The following is a 25,879-nucleotide window of genomic DNA, read 5'->3' on the forward strand; positions in this document are numbered from 1 at the left end:
TTTCAACTTAATAAGATGAAAATTATTTTCATAACTTTTTAAGAGGTCAGAAACAAAGAGGATTTTTAGTAGCATAATTTAAACAGAAAGTGTTTGTAAAAGCCATAATAACAAACTGTTTTACTGATTTCAGTCCTGCTAATCCTCCTGCTAATGCATGAAATGAACTACGAGATATTTTTGTATATGTTGTGTAGATGACAGTGTAGCTCACGACAGAAATACTATTAGAAAGTGGAGTTTACCATGTGACAAAGGTCCCTGAATCAAAGTAGGTACTGTGTGTAGAGATAAAGTTGGCTACACGTGGTCAATTGTGAAAAAGTGAAAGCTCTCTCTCCCTCACACACACACACACACGCGCACACACACACACACACACCTACTCCTAGCTCTCATTACTTTATTGTACCCTGCAGAGACCAGTCTTGGGGTGGCTCTTAATAAGATAGGCTAATTAGACTGGGTTCTTGGGGAATCCACTTGCCCATTACTGTAACACATGCTGGGACATTTGTGTGTGTCTGCATAAATATGTGTAGGTGTGTGTCTGTTGTATATGCTGGTTCATTTGTACTTGATCACATCACTTTTTGAAGACTTACATTTCCATCCATCCATTCGCTTCTGTTTACCCTTTTCAGGGTCGCGGGGGGCGCTGGAGCCTATCCCAGCTGTCATAGGGCGAGAGGCAGGGTACACCCTGGACAGGTCACCAGTCTGTCACAGGGCCAACACACAGGGACAGACAACCATTCACACTCACATTCACACCTAGTGGCAATTTGGATTTTCCAATTAACCTATCCCCACAAACTACATGTCTTTGGACGGTGGGAGGAAGCCGGAGTACCCGGAGAGAACCCACGCAAACACGGGGAGAACATGCAAACTCCACACAGAAAGATCCCGGCCTGATGGTGGAATTGAACTCAGGACCTTCTTGCTGTGCGGCAACAGTGCTAACCACTGTGCCACCGTGTAGCCCTTACATTTCCAATTTCATCAAATATGTTGCTTCTTTATTTCTCTACTGTTCGTGTCCAGTGAATCCAGATAGAATTACAATATTTGAAGGCTTCAAATTTGCTTGTTTGATCTGAAAATATTCAATTCAACAGAAATGCTTTGTAGTGGCTTATAATCTCTCTTATAATAATTTACTGTACAGAAGCTTAAATGCGATGATAGTAATCTTTTATTCAGGAAGTAATTTTCTTATCAATTTTCCACTGTGTTGTCAGAAAGTCACAGTTGGAATGAATCTTAAAATGAGTAATAATTACACAATCTATCATTAGTTATGATAGCTAATGATCCAAACATTCACTCCGTCTATCAGCCCTTCAATTCATCCCTGAATGTGACAACACTGATCATGTCTTCTTGGCACAGAAACTGATGTGAATGCCATGTGTGTGTGAGCAGGAGACTACACTCCAAGAATAGCTTGGTGACATGTTGAGTCTCCCAGAGGAGCTGCGAACCCAACAGAAAGAGGCAAAATGTGGAGTTTGGCACATGCAAGTGTGACAAAGTCTGAGAGGGGATTTCATAACCTCATGGTATTCAAGACACAATGAGCGGAACCAGTCACCAGTGGCACCAGTGGATCAGACCCACTGTTCAGTGAGTAAAGCGAGGTTTTAATCTCATATTTGGTGATTTTTTTTTATAAGGACACATCATGAATGAAGAACAAGTCAGAAGTGTTACTCATTCATGTCGCGATAGCAAGACATTCAAGAAGATCTTTATGACTTAACATGAATCACACTGCCTTCTTACAATTACTACTAGCATAAATACTTTTGCGCCCTTTTTTGTGCCACAAATTTGTGCCACAAATGTCATGTTTTCAGTAACTTTGGTGGATATAAGGTGTTTACAGCCTGTTCCTATTACTGAACTTTTGGTTCTGATGGAAATCTGGTAAAGAAATATTTCTCCAGTTAAATAATTATTAATATATTGCAATCATTGTAGACAAACAGATGTTAAATAAAGATATGCGAACAACCAGAGGATTATTGATGAAAGCTCTTTTGCATGTAAATCACTGTTAAAACAGCCAACTAAGTATGCTGATAAAATGTAATTAAACCATTGTTGTGCTACCACGATCAACAGGTTGTGGACGTTTTGTGCATTAATAGAATGTTAATGTTAGCATTTTGAGCATGTTAGCATCAGAGACTTTATATAGATGGATGTGCCCACCATGACATGAGCCTCATGGTAAAGCCTCTAGGTGAGCATTTTGGCTGTTACAATTTTATGAAACAAAATGTGTTTGGAAACCAGACGTTGTGAGGGAAGGAGAAACACTGCACACTCATATCTCAATTGTGAGGTCAACCTGCTCTAAAGCATATCCTGTTTTATCGTCTTTTTTGACTCCAACACGGTCCATGAAATAGAAAAACCTCATTCTGTATCCAGAAATGCTTGAAACTACCTTGTTCCAAGTGTTATTTTCAAATTGTCCCATGTTGTCTTATCTGGTAGTGGCCGATGGCTGGTTCTGGATGCTTCTTCCTGTTAAAAGGGAGTTTTTCCTTCCCATTGTCACCAATTGCTTGCTGATGAGGTCATGTGATTGTTGGGATTTTCTCTCTATTATTATTGGGTCTTTACCTTAACATATAAAGTGCCTTGCGGTGACTATTATTGTGAATTCGTTCCTGTAAAGACTAAGCCTACGCTTGAAGCCACTGAGGTGTTCGATGGCGGAGGTGACATGATGCCACTGTCATGAATGACACTTGAGAGTGCAGCTGTACTTATCTTGTCCGTTTAATACATTTATTGCTTTCCATCAGTTGCATTTGTAGTTCAACAGTTCTCTTAGTATACAACTTCATTTAACATAAATCACAACAGCACAGAGATCACAAATTGTTTGCTCCTTCCGACCAATAACACTTGACACTAATTACACGTGCCTACCTTAAACACTGTACCATAAAACATATTATACCATAAAAACACAAAAAGTGACCCCTAGTGGCACACATAAGGTAACAACACAAAAAGGCTCCTACAGTTCCTATATAAATAAAATTAAACTGAATTGAATTGAATTAAATGGAATTAACTAACTGACTATAAAACCAGATTTCCCGAGGAGCTGCCCACTTCTGGCCAACTTAGAAACCGTAGAAACTGAATTGTAAACATTTCTCATCTTCCAGGAATCTTTCTGCCATTGAGAAAGAAACATACACAGTAAATTTCCCAGTGTTAAATCAGCAGTGTTAAAGTGTATTTACTCTAATAGAGTCATTATAACGACAGCTGGAGCAAAACGCCTCCCAGTGTGGGTGATAATTCGCGGAGTTAAAAGAGGCAGTGTCAATGTTACTCTAGAAAGCTCCTCCCACCACAGACTCCTTTTCAAACCAAGAGGATTTTTCACGACGCCATTTTCTTTACATCAGTTACACGGTAAGTTGTTCATATTCACTTATTAAAACCAACAATTTGACATTTTAAACACAAGTAGCATGTTAAAATAAGGTTACATTCCTTTTGTCCATGTTTATTATATATTTCATTTTGTACCTGAAGCAAATGTGACATTGTCTGTATGCTAACGTAAGGTTGTTAATTAGTGTTGGCTAAGACTGTAAGGCTTGTTAATTTATTTCAGTGTGTAGTGGTGATTGTGTTGTGTTCTAGCATGTTTGAAATTCCATTAAATTAAACCCTCCATGTGTTGGGAGCTACATATTAACTAGGGGTGCAACGATACACAAAATTCACGGTTCGGTTCGGTTCGATACTTTGGTGTCACGGTTCGATATTTTTTCGATACAAAAAAAATGTTCATGCCTTTTTAATTTGTCATTTATTAAAATTATAAATATATATTTTAACTCAAAAGTACAGTTTTTAAATTTAACCCTAACCCTTGTGCGTGTTTTTTATTTTGACAGCGAATGCGCACCTGCGGACCACTTATGTGCAGCCCTGGTTATTTAGCTCGTCATATTGCAGCCACAGAAATTCTTTTGTCCATGAAACCATAAAGCTGCACTTTCTTTTTGCCTTATAGTCTGATTTGTCATAACTTCTCCGTTTTGTGGTAAGCTTTTCTTTGGCTGTCACTTCTTCACCCTGACCTGTCTTATTTGGCTCAGCAGAACTCTTCAGGGTCGGAAGAGACCAGGAAAGGTGTCAGCTTCTCAAGCAGAAAGGCGTCTTGTGGTCTTCAAGAAGGTTTGTGTTTCTTTTCTATTTTTATGTTATGAATTACCAATTTAAGAAACATTTGATTCTTATTGCCTGTCTGTATTTGTCTTTTCAGACTGGAACAAATATCCAAAAGCACCTTGATGCCATCACTACCAGCACTCAACCCTACCTCCTGGCTGTTGGGGTGAAAAAGAATGACATCCACCGGTTCTTCATTATTCTTGACAAGAATGCCATACCATGCAAGTCTACCTCTTCACTTGGTGCTTTTGATGAACTGTTTAAGCACATTTTGTGTTTGGCACATCTTACAACACTATGCTTCACAACATGTACACGTTCATCCAAACCACAGGTTTTAGAAAATATTTAAATACCAAACACCTTAACTATTTTGACCAACAGGCTGACACTGATGTTAATCTACAGCATGATGTGGCAGTTAAAGAAATTAGCACTATAGGGGACGTGATGTCAACTAATGTAGAAGAAACACCCACAACATCTGAAAAGGTCAAATAAGAGCACTTTGGATATGTGTGCCTCTGCTGTTGCACAGCTACTGTGAGCCAATCTACTTTGAATAGTTTTGTCTCCTCAATGGAGGAAGTGTTTTTTTGAGATTCATACTCAGGCTAAAGATGCAGCCTTACAGAGTGTACCTTTACAGTACACCACAAGTAAAAATAAATATAATAGTAATAAAATAAAGCATTGGGAGTCCTTTAGCCTGGAAAGATTAGCTTTAGGACCAGGAAAGATGGTGACACTTGGAGAGCTGGAAGAAGGTCCAGAAATTGCTTGGAGCTGTGTTGTCTACCAGTTTGTTTTCAGCTAAGTGGATAACAACACGGTATAGAGTACCGCCCTGACTTTATCATCTGTACAGATGTAGTGTCTGAGATTCCGGTTTTTTGTAAGATCAAAAGTACTGTTGTGAAAGATGGCATTGTATTGCTCTGTGGAAAACTGATGGAAACCCTGTGTTTTGATGACCATTATCATGCATTTAGGGTCAGACTGCATCCCAATATGGTGCTGAAGATGTTGAACATAAATGAGCTGTGTTGCTTCTTCAAATCAAGTATGGCATTTCAGATTCCTCCCTGTATGTCGTTCCATATTGCCGTTTTATGCTGAACTAATTCATTGTTTTAAAGTGTTTTATACACTACATGAGATGTTTTTATATTTTGAGCCTGACATAAAAATAAAGCTGTTAAATGTATTATCTAGTTGTGGTTTTTGCTCACTTGTTTTATATGTAAAAGCATTATTAAAAACCAGGTTTTCATGCTGCAAAACAGTGAATTGTGTGTAAAGGTAACACTACAGGAAGAGTTTTAGTAACATTATTTGGTGTAAAATTAATTACAAATTTTACTCTATGGGAGCTAATTTTTCACTAGAGATTAGTGTATGAATAACACAGTATAGAGTAACATCAACTCCCATCAGAGTTCTTTGAACCCCCAGTGTTAATTTCAAATAACACAATTCAGTGTTAAAAATCAGTGGGATTTTACTCAAATAGAGTTAATTTATCACTAGAATAGAGTAAATAATATGACACTACTAGTAGTGTTAAGTTGATTTAACACTATGCGGTGTTACTCTGTTAAATTTTTACTCTGTTTAGAGTTAAATTTACTCTAAAATTTTAACACTATAGAAAGAGTTGATTTAACACCAATTCTGAATGGAACCAAATAGACTCGGAAACAGTGTTAAATTTAACTCTAAGTGTTAGTTTGACACTGCAAATTTTACTGTGTACCCCTGATTAATGTATGACCTGGTAGTAAATATGTTCGAAGGTCACCTAGGCAACTGGAGGCTGGAAAGTCTGCAAATGACAAGCCATCAGCTTCAAAACAATGTGCAGTGAACAAATCAGTTTTATGTATTAGCTTCACTTTTCAGACCTGGAAACTATGTCCAACCTTTATATACAGTCTGTTTCTAGCATGCACATTAACATGTGTTATTTCAAAGCACCCCAAACCCAAGTACAGCTTCACTGGTGATGCTTTTATAACACTATGGAACCAAAGTTGATTTGAAATGTATATGTGCAGGGAGGTCTACTTAAGAAATATAAGACATCCCAAAATGCATTTTCTCGTTAACATCCTATAACTCTTCGTCATGCATGAGAGGCCAGGTGTGATCAGGTAATGGTTCAGCCTACTTGTAAAAAAACCAAAAAGAATTCTGCATTTCTATGGTGTATGTGGTGCATGTGTGTGATATGTTTTTTATTCCTACCCTCAACATCAGCTGTTGCATTAGTATGAAAAAAGAACACATGTTTAAAATTTAGGAATACATGAAAATTTAGTGTGCGCTCTTTTATCTTTGTGAAGAAATAAAATCGTATTACTCTGGATTTAGTTACGGTCACAAATAAGTATCAAACCAAGTCTTTCAAATATTACATTTTTCCTGAGAAAGTAAATAGAAATTTGAGAAATTAATAAAAATGTGCTCTGTGGTTATAACAGTTGAAAGAGGTGGCTCATTGATGGGCATACCTCTTCTATTGTTCTTTTGGCTGATGCCTTATCCACAAGATGTCAACACATGGATCTGTATATTTGATTTGGCATACGGTATTCTTACACCAGAAGCTCTTCCTGATAGAACCCTCCCAAGGGATCCTTCACATATTAGGCGAATGTGATGCAAGAATGTGGCAAGAATGTGGTTGATGGTTCCCATATGCAGGACTAATGCATTAATAACAAGAAAGACAAATACTTAAAAACCAAAAAGCAACTGTGGACCTGAAACTGCACAACTCAGATCTTTGCATCTCCTTAATGAAACATTTCATTGGGAATAATTAACCCCTATTCCTCCAGCCTATCGTCCTCCATCGCTCAGTATTTCTCTCATTTTTTCACGCCTTCTTTGCACTCTTGACGGACCAGCAGCTGAGAGAGGAAATTACAATGTTCTTTCCCTGTCTCGCTTTCACGCTTGGCTCTCTACGCTTGCTTCCTGGCACAATCGGTCAAGCACTTGGTTCTTTCTGTTGACATGAGTCACAATAACCACACACATACACCACATGGACTGAATGTATCATTGACTCGTGCTCGGACTGACTAACCCGGGGGATTGTCTTGTGTTCTCTCCAGGTGGTGGGTTATCGTGTGAAAGCGCAAGACATCAGCTCATTTGCGGTGTCAAATGAGCTGATGTCATTTTTACACCACCCTTACTACTGTGAGAAAATACAGAAGTATACCCTTTGACAAATTAACAAGTCCAGGATGAGTCTAAGTGTTAAAACAAAGTCACACTCTTTATTAAGACTGATTGCTCTTTCTGAAAATAGGTTAAATCTGCTGACCTTCTGCGGGCTAATATAGAAAAACTCTAGACAAATAAAACCATCTTCACACCATCTAAACTACAGAAACACAACCTCTCAGTCATTCACCTCAGCTGTATAGGTACTGTGTCATGACATATGTCAGTCAATCTTTGCACTTTCCTTTTTCTGTGTTTTCTCTGATGTATCACTCTTTAGCGCTGAATGCATGCCCAATCACTGAACTTCATTTTGGATGATCCCGCAAAATGTAGAAAGAATCTGTTTCACCGTGGCTTGTTAAAATAATACATCCACAGTTTGGTGATAAAGATTTGACAAACAAAACGCGATATTAATCTTGATGTTAGGAGGTAAACCAACCTTTCAGGAATGTGACTGACTTTTCTGGGATTGAATCCATTCTGCTCTGGATTACAAAAATCAATATGTAGTCTCACTCCTTGGGACTGTGTTGGTGTTTGCATTCCTGTCAGAGTGAGGAGGCTGCAGTCTGGCACCTGCCTCCTTCATCCTGCAACATAACTTCAAGGACATCACAAGGGAGCCCGGAGGGAGGCATCATGATGTATCACTACAGTGAGTATCACATCTATCCCATCTGAGGTGAAGTAAAACGCTTTATGTTTCACTGCGAAACCTAAAGAGTAATAACACTGCCAGTTTCCTCATCAGTAGCTTACCAGTGTGTGAATATACTGGATTGTGTGAGTGTCGGCTTGGGGCTATTCTTTCTGAAAGTAATCCGCGACAGATGGACCTTGAAGGATATTTACTTGCTTAATACTGGTTTGACATTTTGGGAAATGGGGTATCCTTATTCATGTTATTGCTTAGTGTTAGATGAAGGTACAGATGCCTAGTACTTCTGAAGCTCACAAACTAGTATTATTTCCTTTGTTCACACAATAACTGAATGTGACAAAGTGCGCTATTTCTTACCTGAAACAATGAATTTCTTCATTTTTTCTTTGGTTTTGTAAGTGGTTTGGTTTTTTTCATGTCTTTAATCTAATCTAACTGGTCCATGATGTAGTTTAAAAGCTGATAGTCAAACATAAAAGGGTTATCAATCATTTCATCTAAAGTCAGCAAGGGCTGTTACATCATCACCTTAATAATTTAGTATTTTGCTGGTAAAAACAAAGCTTCTATCTATTTTCAGTACACACATGCTTATATTTGGCTGTCTATCTTTGTGAGGATATTTGGTGACGTAATTTAATACTAGCCCATTATCCCAACAATACAACTACAAGAGTTAGCATAAACCTAATTCTAACCTGGACCCGAGAAAAACCTGTAACCCTGAAACAGGCCTTTGAAGAGAGTGTGAAAAAGTGAGGACCAACTCACTCAAAATGGTCTAGAACCTCAACCTGGTCCTCACTATAATAGCTAAACAAGTAAACACAAATGTGTTTGACCTTGACTAAAGTTCATGAGGTGAAAGACGTTTTTCTGACCTAAAAGAAAGTCTGATAACTCTAAAAAGGAACTGCATGTATATCTGTAATCATGCATTTTTCTCCTTTGCAGCAGAAAAAATATCTCAGGTAGTATTTTAATTCGAAGCAGCTTATTTTTGTGCCATCATCACACAGTCAAAAAAAAAAATCTATTGTGAGAATTCTTTAGTTAGCGTTAGGTTGGTGTTCAAGCCTTACTCGAGTGAAGTTTTGCTGTCTAAAGCATTTCTGGAAAATTCTCTCAGTCTTTGTCAACTGAATTAATAAATAAAGCAGGTGGACCAATCTGAAGAACAATTTATTGACATTAATCTGAACAAGTGTGCTATACATAACATTTGGTTTGGAAAGAAGCGCATGCACTCGTGCAAAGAGCGTAGGTCCTTGACTTTTCTTTTAAGAAGAGCAATGATCCATTTGAGAATGAGCTTTTTCCCTTTGAGTGCATCTGGACAGACTCGTTGTGTCTCCTCCTTCTCCATCCTTCTCAGCCCTACCCTCCCTTGATCGCTTACAGCTCTCCGCCCTCAAAGTATTGACAACGCGAGGCGCACGGCGCACAGCGTGGACTTGGAGATGTCTTGGCAGTTACGCACGACGCCACGATAAACACGAAAGCCTCCTTCAGACGGACAGGGCACTTTGAAGCCGATCTGGAATTACTTGCAACTTTTGATTCCCAAACCACTTTTTTCCACCCTTGTGTCTTTTCAGTACGTTTTACTCCTCGTTTCTTCCCTCTTCACAATATATCAGCAACGGATCTAAACGACTTATCTTTTTTATTATTTCCATTAGAAGAACAGAAACGATGTAAACCGCTTGGGGGGGAAACGAACTCAGTTGAGCAGTATCTTTTTACAGAGTGCAGACAGAGAGGATGATTCCGCCGGCCAGCACAATTCAGGACGAAAGTGGGGGCAAAGAGGACGAACGGGACCAGAATGAGACACCCAAATCCCCGACGGCGAACGCCAGCCAGCAAGAAAGCAAGGTAGGACTATCCCGTTGTTGTTGTTGTTGTTTTCTTCTTTACCACGAAAATGTTTTTCACTGCACGCCAGTGCAACTCTGAAAAGGAAATTAAGCAGGCTAAAAAAACTTCTTTTAATACGAGATTTAAATGGGCTCAATTGGGATGAGCTCCCAGAAAGAAGACCGCACATTTCCTCCTCCTTTAAATGACCGATAACACACTGATAAAACATCCTAAAACAACCTGATGTGATTAGATTTAAGGAAGCCATAACAAATAATACGAGCTGTAGCTTACAACTGGGAGACAAACCACGAAGATAACGAGGTTAAACAGAAGATAACGCTGAGATCAGTTTAAACTCACAGCAGCAGCTCACATGCTCTCTGTGGTTTTATATGAGAAGTGTACTGTGGTGTTTTTCTTTGGAGGAGATAATAGAGAATAACCTGCTTAGTCCAGCTCTTGTGGGTACTGGTTTACATCAAGCATGGAAAGGTTATTTAAATTAAAACTGAATTAAAAACGGGAAACAATATGGTCTTAAAAATATGTGCATTTTCATAAATAAATAAAAGGCACATGGCTTGGACTTTCTACTTGGAAATGAGGCTGTGTGATAGAGCTGGCAGCTGCCTCTGGCGTTTTACCATCTATGTGGGTCACATGTTGACCCCCAGACTACTACATTTAGCAGTACAATATTGGACTACTGATCATGGCAGTGGATAGCTGTGACAGCTCTTCCCACCACGACTCCCTTGCTGGGCAGATGAATCTCATGCTCCGTCTCCTTCTGACAGCGAGGTTGTGGTTTTTGTATGATCAAGTTGTTGTTCAGTTTTCTTAGTTTCAGCTGAAACATTTCAGCATGGGAACTCGTACTTTGGCACGTTTCGCTGGATATTTCAGCAGACTCCTGGCTGACTTTATGCAATTTCCAAGCTTCTGCCAAACAACCAGACTCACTTCCAGCATCATAGGTGATTTGTCATAGAGCAAAAAAGGCATTTAAAGAAAGTGTTTTAATTTTCTTACAGTCATGATAAGTAGAATAAATTCCTCAGAAGGCTGAACAAGTTTACAACCATTAAGTAAAGTTGTGTTTGTGTTTTTATCCCTCCTTTAAGAATACTGTGAGGCCTGAACATCAAAAGCGCAAGGTGAGCCTCCACTCTTGTGCAAACTGGCGCATACTGCTGATATCAGTCCGTCAGAAGAGTCATGATTGCATGTGAATAAAAGTTGTTCACTCCACAACTTTTATTCCTCTTAACGAAGTCAGTGCCAACCAGGTTAAGTCCATCTTCACCCATATTTTTAGAGGGCACTCTTTGTTTAAGCTGCATCGTATTTGAAGTCATTTGAGTTATAATCCCATGTGATAAATGGCTTTGGCGGATTGTGTTGCAGTGCTCCACCCAGCCCCCATTAACCCTCCCTGCTAACAGAGAGCTGAGAACTCATAGAGATTTGGCGCCATCGAAATACAGCATGAGCTCCTCCATGCATGCACACATGCCTTCACTGTGCTTTATTTTATATACATTAAAGCCACAGTAGAGCAAAAAAGAGGGCCTTTATCATCACACATCATCACACATTTACCGGTAGAAATAGGTTTTCCATCTACTTTTACTACTGTTTTTCTTTTCATGGATCAGCAGGAAAACAGCTGTAACAGGTTGCAGGAGGATGTATTTGTTCTGTAGGTTCATGCTTCTGTGTGTATGCGTTCATGCGTGGGTGATGATGACAGAGAAAGGGTCTAAAATTGATTGTTTCCAGATTGACTTGCAGGACTGATTGATCTTCACCATAACAAAGCCGCAATGATAAGCACTCTAAGCAATTTGTGCAGGCATGTTCACAAAAATGACAAGCGCAGAAACAATGCACCACGTATGACTGCGTCTGCGTGCTTTGCAACAAACACCAAAGAGGACGAATAAATGCTCAGAGGTGTTTACAAAAGGCGGATGTAAAGACGAGTCGGTGCTGTGAGAGAGAATCATTAGGAGTCTTTCCCGACCTATCAGAAACCATAATCTATTTTTCAATCGGGGATTTATAGCCACACCAGCCTGGAAGCTGAACCATAAAATCACATTAGAGTGGCTTAGCAATTCTTTATTATGTGTCTGAGCCCAGATTTGAGTGGGTTTCAGGGGTACACACACTGGTTAAATTAAATGATTTGTCAGCGTGGAGCATTATGAATAGCGTTACTGTAAAGGAGAAGCATAATGAGATTGATAGGGGCTGCTGCCAGAAATGACAGCACAGTGTGTGAGGAATGGTGTTAATGTGATACACTGGCCTAACCAGAAAATCACATTACCCTCCCAGGTAGGGAACCTGGAAGGTTTTCTACTGAAAGGTGATAAGTTGAGACCACGGTAATAGTCATGTTATCGGGCATCAGTGAATGAGATTTGCCTGACGGTTACTGCAGTAATGGACTTGGTCACTCAAAGATTTTCTGTCTCCTCATTTTCTCTCAAGCAGTCTGTCTTTTTCTCTTCTTTGCTCCACTTTTCTTGAACTCATCCTCTCCTGTTTCAGCTGCAAAGACTCAAACGCTCCCTGTCCTTCAAGACCAAGAGCGTCCGCAGCAAGAGCGCCGACAACTTCTTCCGGAACAGCAGCGAAAACAAGACGGAGCTCCTCTCAGACGTGAGCAGCAGCACGGGCCATCTTTGCAACATTGGGATGGCCCCGCCGCACAACACCAACCTCCCCATTCCTCCAGTTCCTCCGGCTATTCCCTGCGCTCCTCCTCCCACGTCGCGCTCACAACCACGCAACCCGATGCAGTTAGACTCAGCAGGACACTGCTTCATGGAGCACATCTTTAAGAAGCCCACGTTCTGCGACGTCTGCAACCACATGATTGTAGGTAGGGGTAAAAGCACTGCTCTCCTTCATCATAACATCAAACACAGCTGAGAAGGCAAATGCCTGATCATCCAATGAGCCCTGCAATCATATCGTGAGGAAAAACCTTTTAATAATGAGCTCTCCACTAGGTGTTCTTCCACCAGAGAAACATGCATTAAAGTGTGCGAAGGGTTGAACGCAACGTGACATGTGGATTTATGCTCCATTATCCAGTATGAATAGTTGGCAAAGCTCTAAAACACACACCATGAGTATCTAAACAAAAAAAAAAAGACAATTGCACACCTGACACTGAGCATCTGACTTAATCTGTTGACACGTGACCAAAGTATCTCCATCCTTCTGATTCACACACTGAGCCCAGTCCCTCCATCTGTCTGCTGGGGTGTCAGATAGCCAGCAACGTCTGCGCCAGCACAGCTACCTGTTTTCCCCTTGCCAGATGTTCTGGTTCCTTTGGCTTAACCATCACTGCTAAGGCTCTGCATCTCAGGGAGTCTGCAGTTTGATAATTACAATTTGCTCAACTAGCCCCATGGCATCATGTTTGGTAGCAGATAAGAGAGATCAGACTTCGTACCGGGAAGGTAGACATGTAAACGAGCACCTACGTTTATAATTGTAGTTATGCCATCAGTTTAATATCTTGCAAGAGTTTCTGCTTCTATTTGCGCAATTAGAAGTTGCAGTTCAAGCGCAAAAAGTACTTCATGGTTATGAGGCAGGTGGATAAATGGTGACACTGCTGCTGTGTCAAACAGTGGTCCATTCAGGGTTTTCTTACAAACCAGGCGATATTTATCATATCACTGCAGTGAAAAAGAAACACGTGCACGTCTTTGATTGGTTATAAAATAGTTGTGATCAAATCAGGTACACAACCGTCACTCCATATATACAGACCATTATTCCCAGACACCCAGGTTTTTAAATATAACAAAACACATTTATGCCATTTATAAATGTCTTCATGTAAATTATGTCTCACAAGTTTTGGATGAAGGCTTCTGGACTGTCACAGTGCATAACAATTATCTGTTTGGCTGAACAGTGTAAGCATACTGCTTTTACTGTGGTTGGGATAAGATGTTGTGGTGTGGCTGATTTATAAAATGAATACCTTGTAAACGGGCAGCCTCTTGCTAGAAAGTCCAGAGAGGATATCCACTTTGGTGTTATTTTGCAATAAAGTTAAAGTCAGTACTTGATAATGAGTTTTATGAAGTTCTTACCACAGTTAAATGAATTTATATTGGAAAGTAGTTGAGTTCTACAGATTAATTTTATGATTTTAACCCGGTTTTCGCTCACATTAAAGGAAATTTAGAGGCTTTTCTTGGAGTAACACAGAATGTATCATCACCCAAAGATAGAATCCGAACAAGAGGGAAACTTTTTCTAATGTGAGGCCACAGAAAAAAACTTTTCGCAGCTTTAGCTCACATACTGCTACACATTTATGAACGTTGTAACATACGCTGGTCTGTTTTATCTGGTGTGATCGGTGAGGCGCATCCAGTGGCTTTGAATGAGACTCAGCTGGTCTGTTGGTGGTGAGGATGTGATGCTGCGCTGCCCTCTGGTCCACACATGAAAAAAAGATGCTGCCCTCGTCTTCAGTTGTCCCACCTTAATGAGAACACTATCGCTCTCTGTCTGTCCCTCCCTGTGTGTGTCTGTGTGTTTGTGTGTAATGATATGCGATGGTGTTATCAAATTCTGACTCAACATCCCAGAGTCAAAGAGCAGCACACAGGAGACAGAAGGAGAGACACTAGAGGAGGAGAAAGGTGGACTCAAACTGATTGGATTAATTATTAAATCCTAATGGTCACCCACGAGGAATGTCTCCAGGTTTATGGAGTTAGATAATCATGCAACAAGTTTTTATAACATTTTTCAAGTAAAGTTCACATTTTTATGCACTGATATCCTGTCTTGCACCTCTAAAGGTACACAAATAGTGTTGCAAGCAGATATTTGACTTTCTAACAAAATAAATGAATAAGCTGTTATAAAAAATATCACATACACTCAAAATGTAAAAATATAGCAAGGATGTGCTGTTTTTCTTTTAGACACTAGGATCAATCTAATATGAATTGTTCCTATTTCAGAAAAAAATGCCATATAAATCTATGTGTTTAGTGTATTTATGATGCACCTTCACTATTAAATAATCAGTCTAATACATGTATGCTATTATTGCGTAAGGCAGACATAAAAGAAATAAACACCCACCTTCTTCCTACTGGAGTCTTTTATTACCTCAATGCGTCAATTTCGGTGTGTCATTTAGAATAAAAATAGGTTTAATTATAGTATAGTGCTCGCTGACTCATTCATTAGGTCTACTAGATGAAGGTAAGGTAGTAGAACAAAGAGATTAATTCCTATTTGAGCAATAAAGATATTAGTTTTTAATTCATTTTTCAAAATGACCTGTATGTAAGATAGACGCCCGTTTACTTTCACGTACTGAAATTTGGATTTGCATAACATTAGATGTACTCACAGAATAACCAAGTTTCATTCTTCATGCTGGGATTTTCTGCATCAGCAAGGATCAATAAAAACAAAAGAGCTGTATTCAGTTTTCAAACCACACTTTCCTGCTACTTTAAACTTCTTCTCATTCTGTTCCATGCTTGTGTTTTCTGTCATTTATTACATAGTCTCTATGGTATGTATGGCATTTGCACATAAAGCATCCATCTTCACAGTTCGCTCGTTTCCCTGGTAATTTTCGCCTTTTTCTGGCAAGAAAGAAAAAGCTTAAAAATGTATGACTATTCTTGCTCCTGATTTTCTGCGATAACAGAATATGCAGGATATGTGCAGAATATGTCATGAAATCTCTGTCAGCTTATACGAGTTAAACAGTTATTTACTTTCAAAATCCCCTAAAAGACCCAAAGGATCCATGCTCACTCCTGGGATTAACAAAACTCGATATTCTGGCAAAATTAACACGCACTAATCGGTGCAATTAAACTCCTTAAATGTGCATGACAGGTTTAGTTGACCACGGAAAGAAATTAATCTTGTGCTAGGAGGTCAAGGTTTTCCCAGTAGAGATGCTTGGCTGTGGTGTTGAATGACACTTTATTACATCTCCCTCTAATACACATACAGTACTCGTGCACTTACTATGTGAGAGTTTTGTTCGTGCTGGTGTCTGTGGCGTTTTCCGGTATTTTGTTACATTTCAGTGACACACTGCACGTCACGCACACATCTCACACGCACCATATAGCTCTTTCTGTCACCCAGGATGCAAACGGTACGTGCTGTGACATCTCTGATTCTTAATTTATCTATTTTAGTGTTAAATCCAGCAGCTGACGTTGTCCGCCCTGCCTTGAAAGTGTCTCACGCACCAGCACGCCACTAACAAAAAACCATTACCAAATGTTAAACTGCATGGGAGCCATTGGGGAAAATGTCATTGGAGAAAGTCGGATCATGAAAAGTTTAAAGACAGTTAAATGTGAACAAAAACTGATGTATTGAAGTTTGAGCATTGGCTCAAAGCGGTAATTTCAGCATCTGTCAGTTGACGGGAAGGTCATTTATTTCCTGGACTGTAGACTGTATACAAAAGATGGACATAAAGTGTGACAATTTGTCTTGTCCATGAGAGGGTAAGAGGGTGGAGCTGCGTCATTACCAGCTATTAATTAAAGCTCTTCCATAATTAATTGTGATGCTATTTTTATGCTTTTATTAAGGGATGCTGGTGAAAACCCTAAAGCAGCTATGCCTGTAACGTCACATCACTTCATGACTTAATACAATAAAATCAGATTAGCTGTGCATAAAATTCTTTGAATGAAAACTTGCTATAGATGCCAGTTGAGTAAAGGTTTTTCTGCATCTCTGTACTGGCTTAATTTTTCAGTCCCAGAGGTTTCCACGTGCTCCAGACTCTTATATCTCAGCAGTTACTGTGGCTGTTGAGATATAACAGCAACAATGTTATCTGACATTAATCAGATATGTGAATAAATAAATAAACAATGCTAACAGATACACTGAAAGGCTGCTTGATGACCGATGCTGTGGAAGAAACTAACTGCAAGTCTGCAAGTAATTGTAAAGAAAGCTTCTTGTGGTCAGAGTTTAAGAAGAAGACGAGGTGGAGGGGTTATTGTCTCAGTTAGGGTTATTTGCACGGGAAATCAGGAGGCGTGAAGTAAGGACGACGGCTTAATGGATCAATGTATGGCTGAGAGAAGGGCTGTCGGGAGGAGAGAGGAGGAAATGGAAGGAGAGAGGTTATGAGGTGAGATGAAGACGGTACAGAAAAGCTGGCAGGAGTCTTGTCCTTTACTGTACTGTAAATGAATAATAAGCTTTAATGGCAGAGTATCCACAAAAAAAAAAGAGCAAATGCCAGAGAGATCAGCACTGTCACTCAGATTCCCCGCAGCTATAATGCCTTCAAGCCCTCAATGAAAAAGCACCTATACACACACGTACACACATCCAGACTAACATCATTATCCTTCCATTACCTCAGGAGGATGGCAGTGTCACCTTCCTATATGTGCCTGCTGAAACACAGCGGTTTGTTCCCTTATTAGTTAACATGGAGGCGTCTCATTATTCCCCCATGTTGGAATGAGTCAGCTCAAACAAGCCGATCAACAACAGCTTGACAAGCGCTTAATTTGCTCCCTGTCCCAGTGCACGGACGAGAGCTTGAATCCGGATGTCTCAGAGATATCTCTCAGGGAGATCGTTTGTTGACCTGAAGGGAAATGAAACTCGAGGTGCTCGTTAAGCAACACAATCAGTTGACCTGATTTAGAGCGACCTAGAAATCGGCGCAGGTTGCTTCTCATTGCCTCCGCGTCTGTCATTGTTGTTCTGTTGTTCCGTGGCGAGGGTTCAGGGCCGGGATCGCGTTTCTCTCAGTTTCTGTCTCAGCATCACTAACTCCACCTCAGCCAAGCGACACAACAGCTTTAAATGGGAAATACAGATACTGTTTTCCACCCATTACTGAGTTTCAAGTTCCTGTCACTGCTGTCCAGATCCAAATAGCTGTGACGCCAGTTTACATTACAGCACATGAAGAGCAGGCAGAGATTTTTCCCCCTTGTTGGCTAAGTAAACTACACACAAAGAGCTTAGTTTCTTAAGCACACAGTATCTCATGTTAACAGTCCTTTTGTGGGGGGTCAAGTTTCCTCTGATTACCTCTGCTCGATGACCCCCCTCGACCCACTCGTGAAACTGAACGTGCATTTCTGAGGATGATCTGGATTGAAATCACGACATTGTTTCCTTGCCACTGTGGCGGGTCCACAGTAAACAGAAACGACACATACTGACAACACTTCTGTGAGGAAACTTGGAGCAGACAGATCATCTTATGTTGTGTCTGTTCCCTTTGATGCTCACAGAAGCAGATCGATGTTTCCTTTCGCATGTCCACATTTTCACACGCACATATGAAGAGCGTGGGCCTAAGCAGGGCACGTGCTTATTGATTAATCAATGAAGAGCCAGAGCTGCATAGCTGCCAGATTCCAACTAATAGCAGCTCTGGGACTTGGAAACATTGTACTCTTTTGTTAATATGAACGAGCTCTCATAGGATATACAGTGGCTGGTTGTAAGTGATGTTTGTTTTTTTAGCGTGGTACGTGCTGTATGTCTCATACCAGTTTATTGATTTTATCTTGCCATGTTAGATTTATTACTCCACAGACTCCCCACTTATTTCATAAGAAGATAAATTAGTCTTTTTTTCATATCTTGCCTCATGTCGCTTGATGCACAGCAGTCATAATAGCTGTCCATTAGCTTAAGCACTAAAGTTATTAGCTTACCAGCTTTGATTTGGACTGATTTATCACTTTTATTGGAAAATAGGTCAAGGCTTTGGCCAGCTTACTCGTCTCTCATTTGTATCTGACTGGAATAGAGGGTAGGGGATGATAACTCTGAGTCTACAGGTAAATATGTCATATAGCTAACTTCTTTTGCCCTTGGGCAAGAATATGGTCTGTGATTGACAGTGAGGTCTTCTTCCTTCAAATGTGAAAGAAAAACATTGTTTTTTTATAATGAACCAACGAAATAAGCCGGAAGTTGGGCTACGTTTGCGAAAAGCTTCACTGAAGATTAGCTGCTGCAAACTTCTGAGGATGGCAAACAGAGAAAAAAGGGCAGGAAGGGTCGGGCAAAGAACTCAAGGTGTGTGGGGCATGTAGGGATTTATAGACATACGTGCTCCTCAACTCCTAAAAATACCAATATTCCCTATTTAATGCATATCTACTGCTGGTATCTTTCTTTGTGAGGTTCATTCTGTTATACCTTTAAGACTCCGCCCTGTCCTTCTTATTTTCGTTTCTCTATCCTTCGCTCCATTTCCCTTTATTTTTCTTTTATTAATCTACACACCTGCGTGCACAAATACACACACACACTCTTGCTAAATGATTGCACCTGCATCGTTGCATAACTTTTGGATCTCAAATTAATCTTCAATTATCTCATCAGCTGTGAGTCAGGCATTAATAAGTGACAGCGAACCTGCACACAGGTAGCAGTTTGACGAGCGATATTAACACGGTGGAGACACGCCTGGCTCAGTCACAGTCGGACTGATTTTTGTAGAAGTGCACGCTGTGAGTTGCATTTTGTAAATTTTTGTCCCTGTTAAAATGTTCCACATGTCATTTCACAGGTTTTTCTCAGTGCATGCTGGGAAGGGCTCCAGAAACTAGGAATAAGAGTGTAAAAACAATGAATAAATAAATGAGACGCCGTTCTGGACAATATTTTCATCTCCTCTGCTTTTTTTCTCTGTAACTTGCTGTTTGGTTGTAAGAACACAATTTGATTCCAGCTCCCGACATTGCCTCTTTGTCTGTATGTATCAGGCACAACAGCCAAGCATGTGGTGTTCCTGGCGGGAAATACGGCTAAACACGGCCTCCGCTGCAAAGCCTGCAAGATGAGCCTCCACCACAAGTGTGAGAACGGTGTTGGGCAGCAGCGTTGCATGGGAAAACTGGTAAGATGCATGATAAGACTCTTTCGGGAGACTGCGTCTCAGGAATATAATTATTGATGTCAGTACTGTGATAGCAGATCAGAACTGGCTGTCTGACCGCTTCCCAGCAGAATGTGCTTATTCAGAAATCACACTCTATGTGTGAGTGTGCAAGTACATCTGTGACCACCATCCATCCTCGTCATCCTCCTCATCATCGTTATATCATCGCTGTCTCTGTGTTAGATAATGCAACTCATCGTTTACAAAAACACTGACCTCCTCCCCTCCTCTCTCAAGTTCTGCCACGCTTCTGGACAAACGTGGTCACCGAGAGGCAGCTTCTTAAACCCACTATTGATGAAGTCACATGGGCAGGCTTTATGATGTGTTTGACATTTCAGAGTAGCGGCCTTACTTTAACACTCGGGGAACTGTGGAATTACAGGGTGGAGTGGTTATTAAGGACCTTATCTGATATTTTATGTGCTCATCTAAAGTCTGTAAAATGCAAATGGACTGCATCTATGCAGCACTTTTCTAGTCTTATCAACAACTGAAGTGCTTCACACTACAAGCCACATTTGCATGCCTGTATAGCATGTTTTTTATGGTACGCAGCATTGACATGTGGTGAGTTTTTGGGGTCCAATGCGATACCGAACATCTTTCCTCATACAGACACGAGGATCTGGGGATCAGATTAAGTGAATGAATAAACCTCATGATCCACAACCGCCTTTCTTAGGGGCTTTCAGCAAAAAATCTACAGTGTGCTTTAAATCCAGAACCTGTATTGTTTAATTTAGGAAGTTTCCCTATTAACAAGCTGATGCTCAGGAACCACAACATTCAGTGAGAGAGGTTTCAAATGTATTCATGTGATGAAAAACTTGGAGAAAATAATTATTATTGTGTCGTTTCACCCCAAAATGTGGTTTCTCCCCAAGAAACACATCACAGCCTCATTATAGAGTGATAACAACCTAAATTAGTGTTCTGTAATATGATTCACAATCTTGAATGGCTCGCATCATCTGTGAATGAAATTAAAATGAAACCTGGTTGTGGAATGGGTCCACCGGGGTGGTCCGGGTGTTTTTAACTGGGGAGTTTTCGGCCTGACTTGTAAAAGCAACTGCCAAGAAGCATTTTCACTTCCATAGCAGTCCAAAAGCTGGAAGACTGGATCGAACTGGGACCTTTTAATCATTTGTGCTCATCCTGCACTGAAGAAAGAGACTTTAGAGCCACATGTTTGGATGTATACTTCGTGTCCACACCTCAACTTAGCAAATTTGTCTGAAATTACTAAAGGAAATGGAATAAGTTGAGTCGGATAAAGTGAATCAATGCGTGTAAATAATTTGGCAGTACAGGCAGTGTTTCTCCTTTTTCTTTGTGTCGTCTTTCCACCAGATGCCTTAGAGATGAGGCCTGTAGATATGATCGGCTCTCAGGAGTGGAAAATGAGGTCGAGAGGTCGAGCATAAAAAGGGAAGTTTCCCCAGTGGAGTACAGCTCTAAATTCAACTAACTCTAAACTTGGACTCTTCTGCTGCCATGCTTGTTTCTCTTGGCCTGAGAGCCACTCAGAAAGAAACTAAGTTAGCTCATCCTTTGAATCTTTGCTAACATGAAACCAGTGTGTTTCTGTACCCACTCATACATTTGTAGAGACTCTGTATCGAGTGCTGCTGATAATTACTGCTATTCAGCATGTAGTTCAGCTTTGCTGGTTACATAACATTACTTCAGTTAAATGTTTTACTACAGCTAAGCTGGACACAACCTTTTCAGGGCTGACAATAATCAGTTAACAGCAAGTTTTTCTTATTCTACAGGAATGTGTTTTCTTTTTTCCACATAAATACTACACTGCAGTTTGCAGTATAGTATGGTGGTCACTTAAAAAGAGAAGTTGACGCCTTTTTTCTGACGCACTCGGTTTATGTTAACATTCAGCCCCGACAGCTCCAGTACAAATAACGTTTCTGGGAGACTTGCCAGTTTGGATCAAACGTGATTATTAATCAATATGTGTCAGTTCATTGTGAGTCACTCTGTGAAACGCAGCTAAAACCCTCACAACAGTGCATGTTTTACATATTGGACTTAAAAACTCTGCTTCGACAACGTGATCCGAAAAGTAGTTTAACTAATTTAGCTCATTACTCATAATGAACGCGGTGATTCACTCGTCAGCTTTTGATGAGCAGTGTTTATTGCAAATATCAACAATAACAGGGGTTCTGCACAATGCTGCAACACCTCCAAGACTTCCACTGCTTCATCCAGATGTTTTAGTGTTTTGTGTTTCCTTTGTACTCGGCGCAAATGATGGTTCAAAGTCTCAGTGCTACAGTCTCTGAGGTCAGAAGGGACACGCAGCAGATCTCTGAGATGCGGGTGCTTTGCCAAATTTGGTTTAGCTTCTCAAAAAGGGCGAAGTCACTGAAGTGATTTGCCATGTGTTGTCAAGGAAGTAGCATGTAGACAGCCACCCAAATGCAAGACACGAAGGTAGATGATGTGAGATCAGTCCAAAAACAGGTAGGGGATAATGGAAAACTTGAGGAGCAGACAGGGAACCTAGACAAATGAAGCAGGACTTTGTCTTATCTGGGTACCATTAGGATTAATCCTGGTTTTTCTGTACTATGAAAGTGGTTAACATAAATAATGCTGAAGACCTACCAGGTGGTTATGATCACGATATGAAATCACCGCTTACTGACCAACCAATTCTCTGGAAAATAACTTTACCATTCCTGGAAGATCCCACATACTTCTGTGCAAGAATAGCACGATGGTCTGAAGTCTTTGTCTGGTCCTGATGACTGTTAGTGTTAAATAGAGATTCTTAGACATTTATTCCTATTTATTCTTAGATTATTTTCCCCCTGACACCTATTTGCACATAGACAAAACCTATGTTTGAATTCTATTTACATTTCATTTTTAATCTCAGATCGTTAAACACCACCAAATGTAAATGTAAAATGTAATTATAACACATCAGTTTCTCCTGTGTCATAGTGACAGAGCGGTGATGTTGGCAAGTCTGTTAATTCCACAGTCGGCATTTTTTCCAGCTGTCATTGCTGCCTCCAGATATACCAGACTTCATTAATTTAGTAGTTATTTCCCAGTCTTACTGACCAAAGAGCTTAGAGCACTCACACATTCATACAGTGCTTTTAGTGCTACTGCTTTTCCTCTCGCGCAAACTCACGCTGCTGATTTGTCTGCAGCAGCTACGTTGCTTTTAGCCTGTATTATTCGTTTAACCTCTTCATATTTTTCTCATAGTACAGTTTTATCTTCTTTTACGCAACCAGCCGCTCTGCTGGCAGTACACTTATCAGTAATTGCGATTAGTCAGATGTCTGAACACCAGAGAAAACCGATTAGGTTAACTTATGCAGCGCTCCAGACATCTCAGACCTCGGATGTCTGAACCAGGGAGTGACGTCACACCTGAGTTCGTTGAGTGCGTAGCAGAAAAAGTGAAGAAAAACAGGTTTTGGTTTGGTTCTTAAGCTAGGTAGAGCTATCACTATTTTTTTTTTTTTTGCACTTAAAACACCGCCGCAGCACATTCACGGATAGAGGTGGGTCAGTGCTCTGTGTATGGTTTATTTAGTGAGGCACAAATACACAACGGTGGCAGTACAGATTAAAAGTTTTACAGTTTTACTACTGTTTATGTTCAATGCCGCCAGCTTGGATTGTTGACTCTGGGTTGCTGGGGCTGAGTTGAGGGAGCATTCCAGATTTAACTTCTGACTGGGAACTCAGAAACTCTGACTTCTGACTTATTCAGGAACACAGCATTAGTGAGCTGATAACCAGCTTGAACTCACGTCAAACTTCTTACTCTGAGGACAAAGAGAGAGAGACTGGATTATTTATACAAGGACCAAGACACAGGTGAAGGGGATTACATGGGTGAAAACAATCAGGACAGTTACAAAGTGGGAAGCAAAACGAACACGAGGCATGAAGGAAACAGTGCTTCGAAGTAAAGCGGGAACGATCCAAAAGACAAATACTAAACATGGAGACAAGAAGACTCACACTAAACATAAAGACTGAGATGGGGAACACTTGAGAACAGATGGCTAAGCATAGGAAGATGAGCTGGATGATGTAATAAAGAGAGAAACTCAAAGTAGGAACTGAAGCTAAAATAGCTAAAGCTAAAATAAAGCAAGACAAGACATGGCTCAAATGCTAAAATAAAAGCTTATCTTACTACAGTATCAATGGAAACATGAACCAAAACACAGGATTGCAAAACTATGAAGCAAAAACAAAACTCAAAGACTCAGTAGTATCAAAGGTATACAGCAGCAGTCCAAAACGTCAAAAAATACTGTTATACGGGCCAAAGTCAGAACCCAGAAACAAAAATCTCTTGGACCCAACCAAGAGCTACAGTGCAAAAGTCATGAGCCACCATTCATTTCTGCATATTTTGCTTCTAAGGAGCCAGACTTTCTGGTATTAAACAGATAAGATTTTAAAATGTCCTTCAAGAAGCCAAAGACTACTTAATGAAATTAAAAGAAAGTTCATATGAATGTGCTCATACCAAATATTGACATTCAAGGTTTTCAAGCCAAGGTTTTGCCTTTTATACTAAATTTTCAAGAACTGGGTTTCTTTCAGTAATCACTACATTTTTCCCAGTTTTTGTAAAAAAGAAACTTTCAAAGAAGACTTTGACATAGTACTTTTTATGTGTTATGTGTTGACCTTTTACATGTGATGCAGATTACTTGAAAACGTGTTAGGATATAGCTATAATAATATTGTATTGATCCCTTCTAATTAATACATTTTCTGGATACTTCCAGAAACAAAACATTACATTTTCCCTGGACTATTTTCCCAATAAACAGGAAGTTGACAGATGAGTGTCTTTTTCCAGTTTTCTAAAGAAGTTTAGAAACTGCAAAGAAACTATAATTGTCATATACTGGATGGTTTGTAAAATAAACCTAAGCTGTCTGTGACTTCTGGCATCGAGCAGTGAGTGGTATCACTTTGTTTGTTGCCACGTGAACCAGATGGGCTCCAACGAGCACGCTCTTTTAACCTTTTCCTTAATGATTTTGGCCCTGGAAGTCTGACGCCTCGTTTCTTGAGATGTGCCCGAAGCGCTCAGGGGTTGCTTATTTTAGCCGCCTCATCACGAGAAGTGTCAAACGAAGAATTAATCAGGACTGATTAGCGACGCCGATTTCACCACCCGCGACTTGAGTACTCGAAGTGTAAACAAACGGGAAAAAAAGGCAACCCTATGAGCAAGAAACGCTCAGTGAGCCGCACATCCAGTTGGGAAATTAAGCTGCTTTAATCAAGCAACACTGACAACAGTACAATATCGATGAATTGCTGCAGTGTGTGAAAATAAACTGCAAATATATACATTAATCATTACTGGGTGTGCTGTAGATGACACCGACATCATTTCAATCTTCTGTATGCTTACCAAGGATTCAGACCTGATGAGGTGGTATTGATTAGATGGAACGCAGGCAGGTAATAGATATATAAATGATAAATGTTTGAAGGCCTGGGAGATCGGGGGAAAACTTGACAGGCAGATAAATTACGATAAAAACTTTAGAAGTTGTCCTTCTCGGTTTCATAGCAGTGAACTCCATGAACCAAAGTATTATATTTGATCCTGTTTTCTACTGCTACACATTCAGATTTTAACTCTGTGTAACAAATCCACTGCTCTGCTATCATGGTCGTGCACAGTTCTAAAATTATACATCATTAGCATGGAAGAAAAGTAAAGCTGAATAGGACTAATGTTGCTTCTCAGCCTCAGCTTAATGCAGTATTGAGTGTGGACCGAGTCTGACGTCACTTTGTAAACAGAAACAGCCCCTTCAGCATCTGTGCTCCACTCCGCCCTTCATCTGTCTCTCCAACTATCCTCTATATGTTCGTTTCGTCATTTGCTT

The 25,879-nt window shown here is 40.1% G+C and overlaps 1 protein-coding gene and 1 long non-coding RNA gene across 3 annotated transcripts in view; both read left to right on the forward strand.

The window, feature by feature from the left end:
• Positions 1 to 3,352: 3,352 nt before the first annotated feature.
• LOC113012543 (uncharacterized) lies at positions 3,353 to 5,440 on the forward strand. Its single transcript, XR_003270715.1, has 3 exons — positions 3,353 to 3,447; positions 4,146 to 4,221; positions 4,310 to 5,440. It is a non-coding gene; the product is annotated as an uncharacterized LOC113012543 (long non-coding RNA).
• A 4,104-nt stretch (positions 5,441 to 9,544) lies between these two features.
• stac (SH3 and cysteine rich domain) overlaps positions 9,545 to 25,879 on the forward strand; it is a 30,392-nt gene continuing 14,057 nt past the window's right edge. Inside the window, exons 1-4 of one of the 2 annotated variants that reach the window (XM_026152484.1) lie at positions 9,545 to 10,000; positions 11,113 to 11,145; positions 12,548 to 12,881; positions 19,783 to 19,916. In XM_026152484.1, the coding sequence (XP_026008269.1) occupies positions 9,887 to 10,000; positions 11,113 to 11,145; positions 12,548 to 12,881; positions 19,783 to 19,916 (615 nt within the window). In that variant the 5' untranslated portion in view covers positions 9,545 to 9,886. The remainder of the gene's footprint in view (positions 10,001 to 11,112; positions 11,146 to 12,547; positions 12,882 to 19,782; positions 19,917 to 25,879) is intronic. The other variant, XM_026152485.1, reaches the window with a different exon arrangement.

This window comes from Astatotilapia calliptera, chromosome 19 (assembly GCF_900246225.1).
Source record: "Astatotilapia calliptera chromosome 19, fAstCal1.2, whole genome shotgun sequence".
Lineage (NCBI taxonomy): Eukaryota > Metazoa > Chordata > Actinopteri > Cichliformes > Cichlidae > Astatotilapia > Astatotilapia calliptera.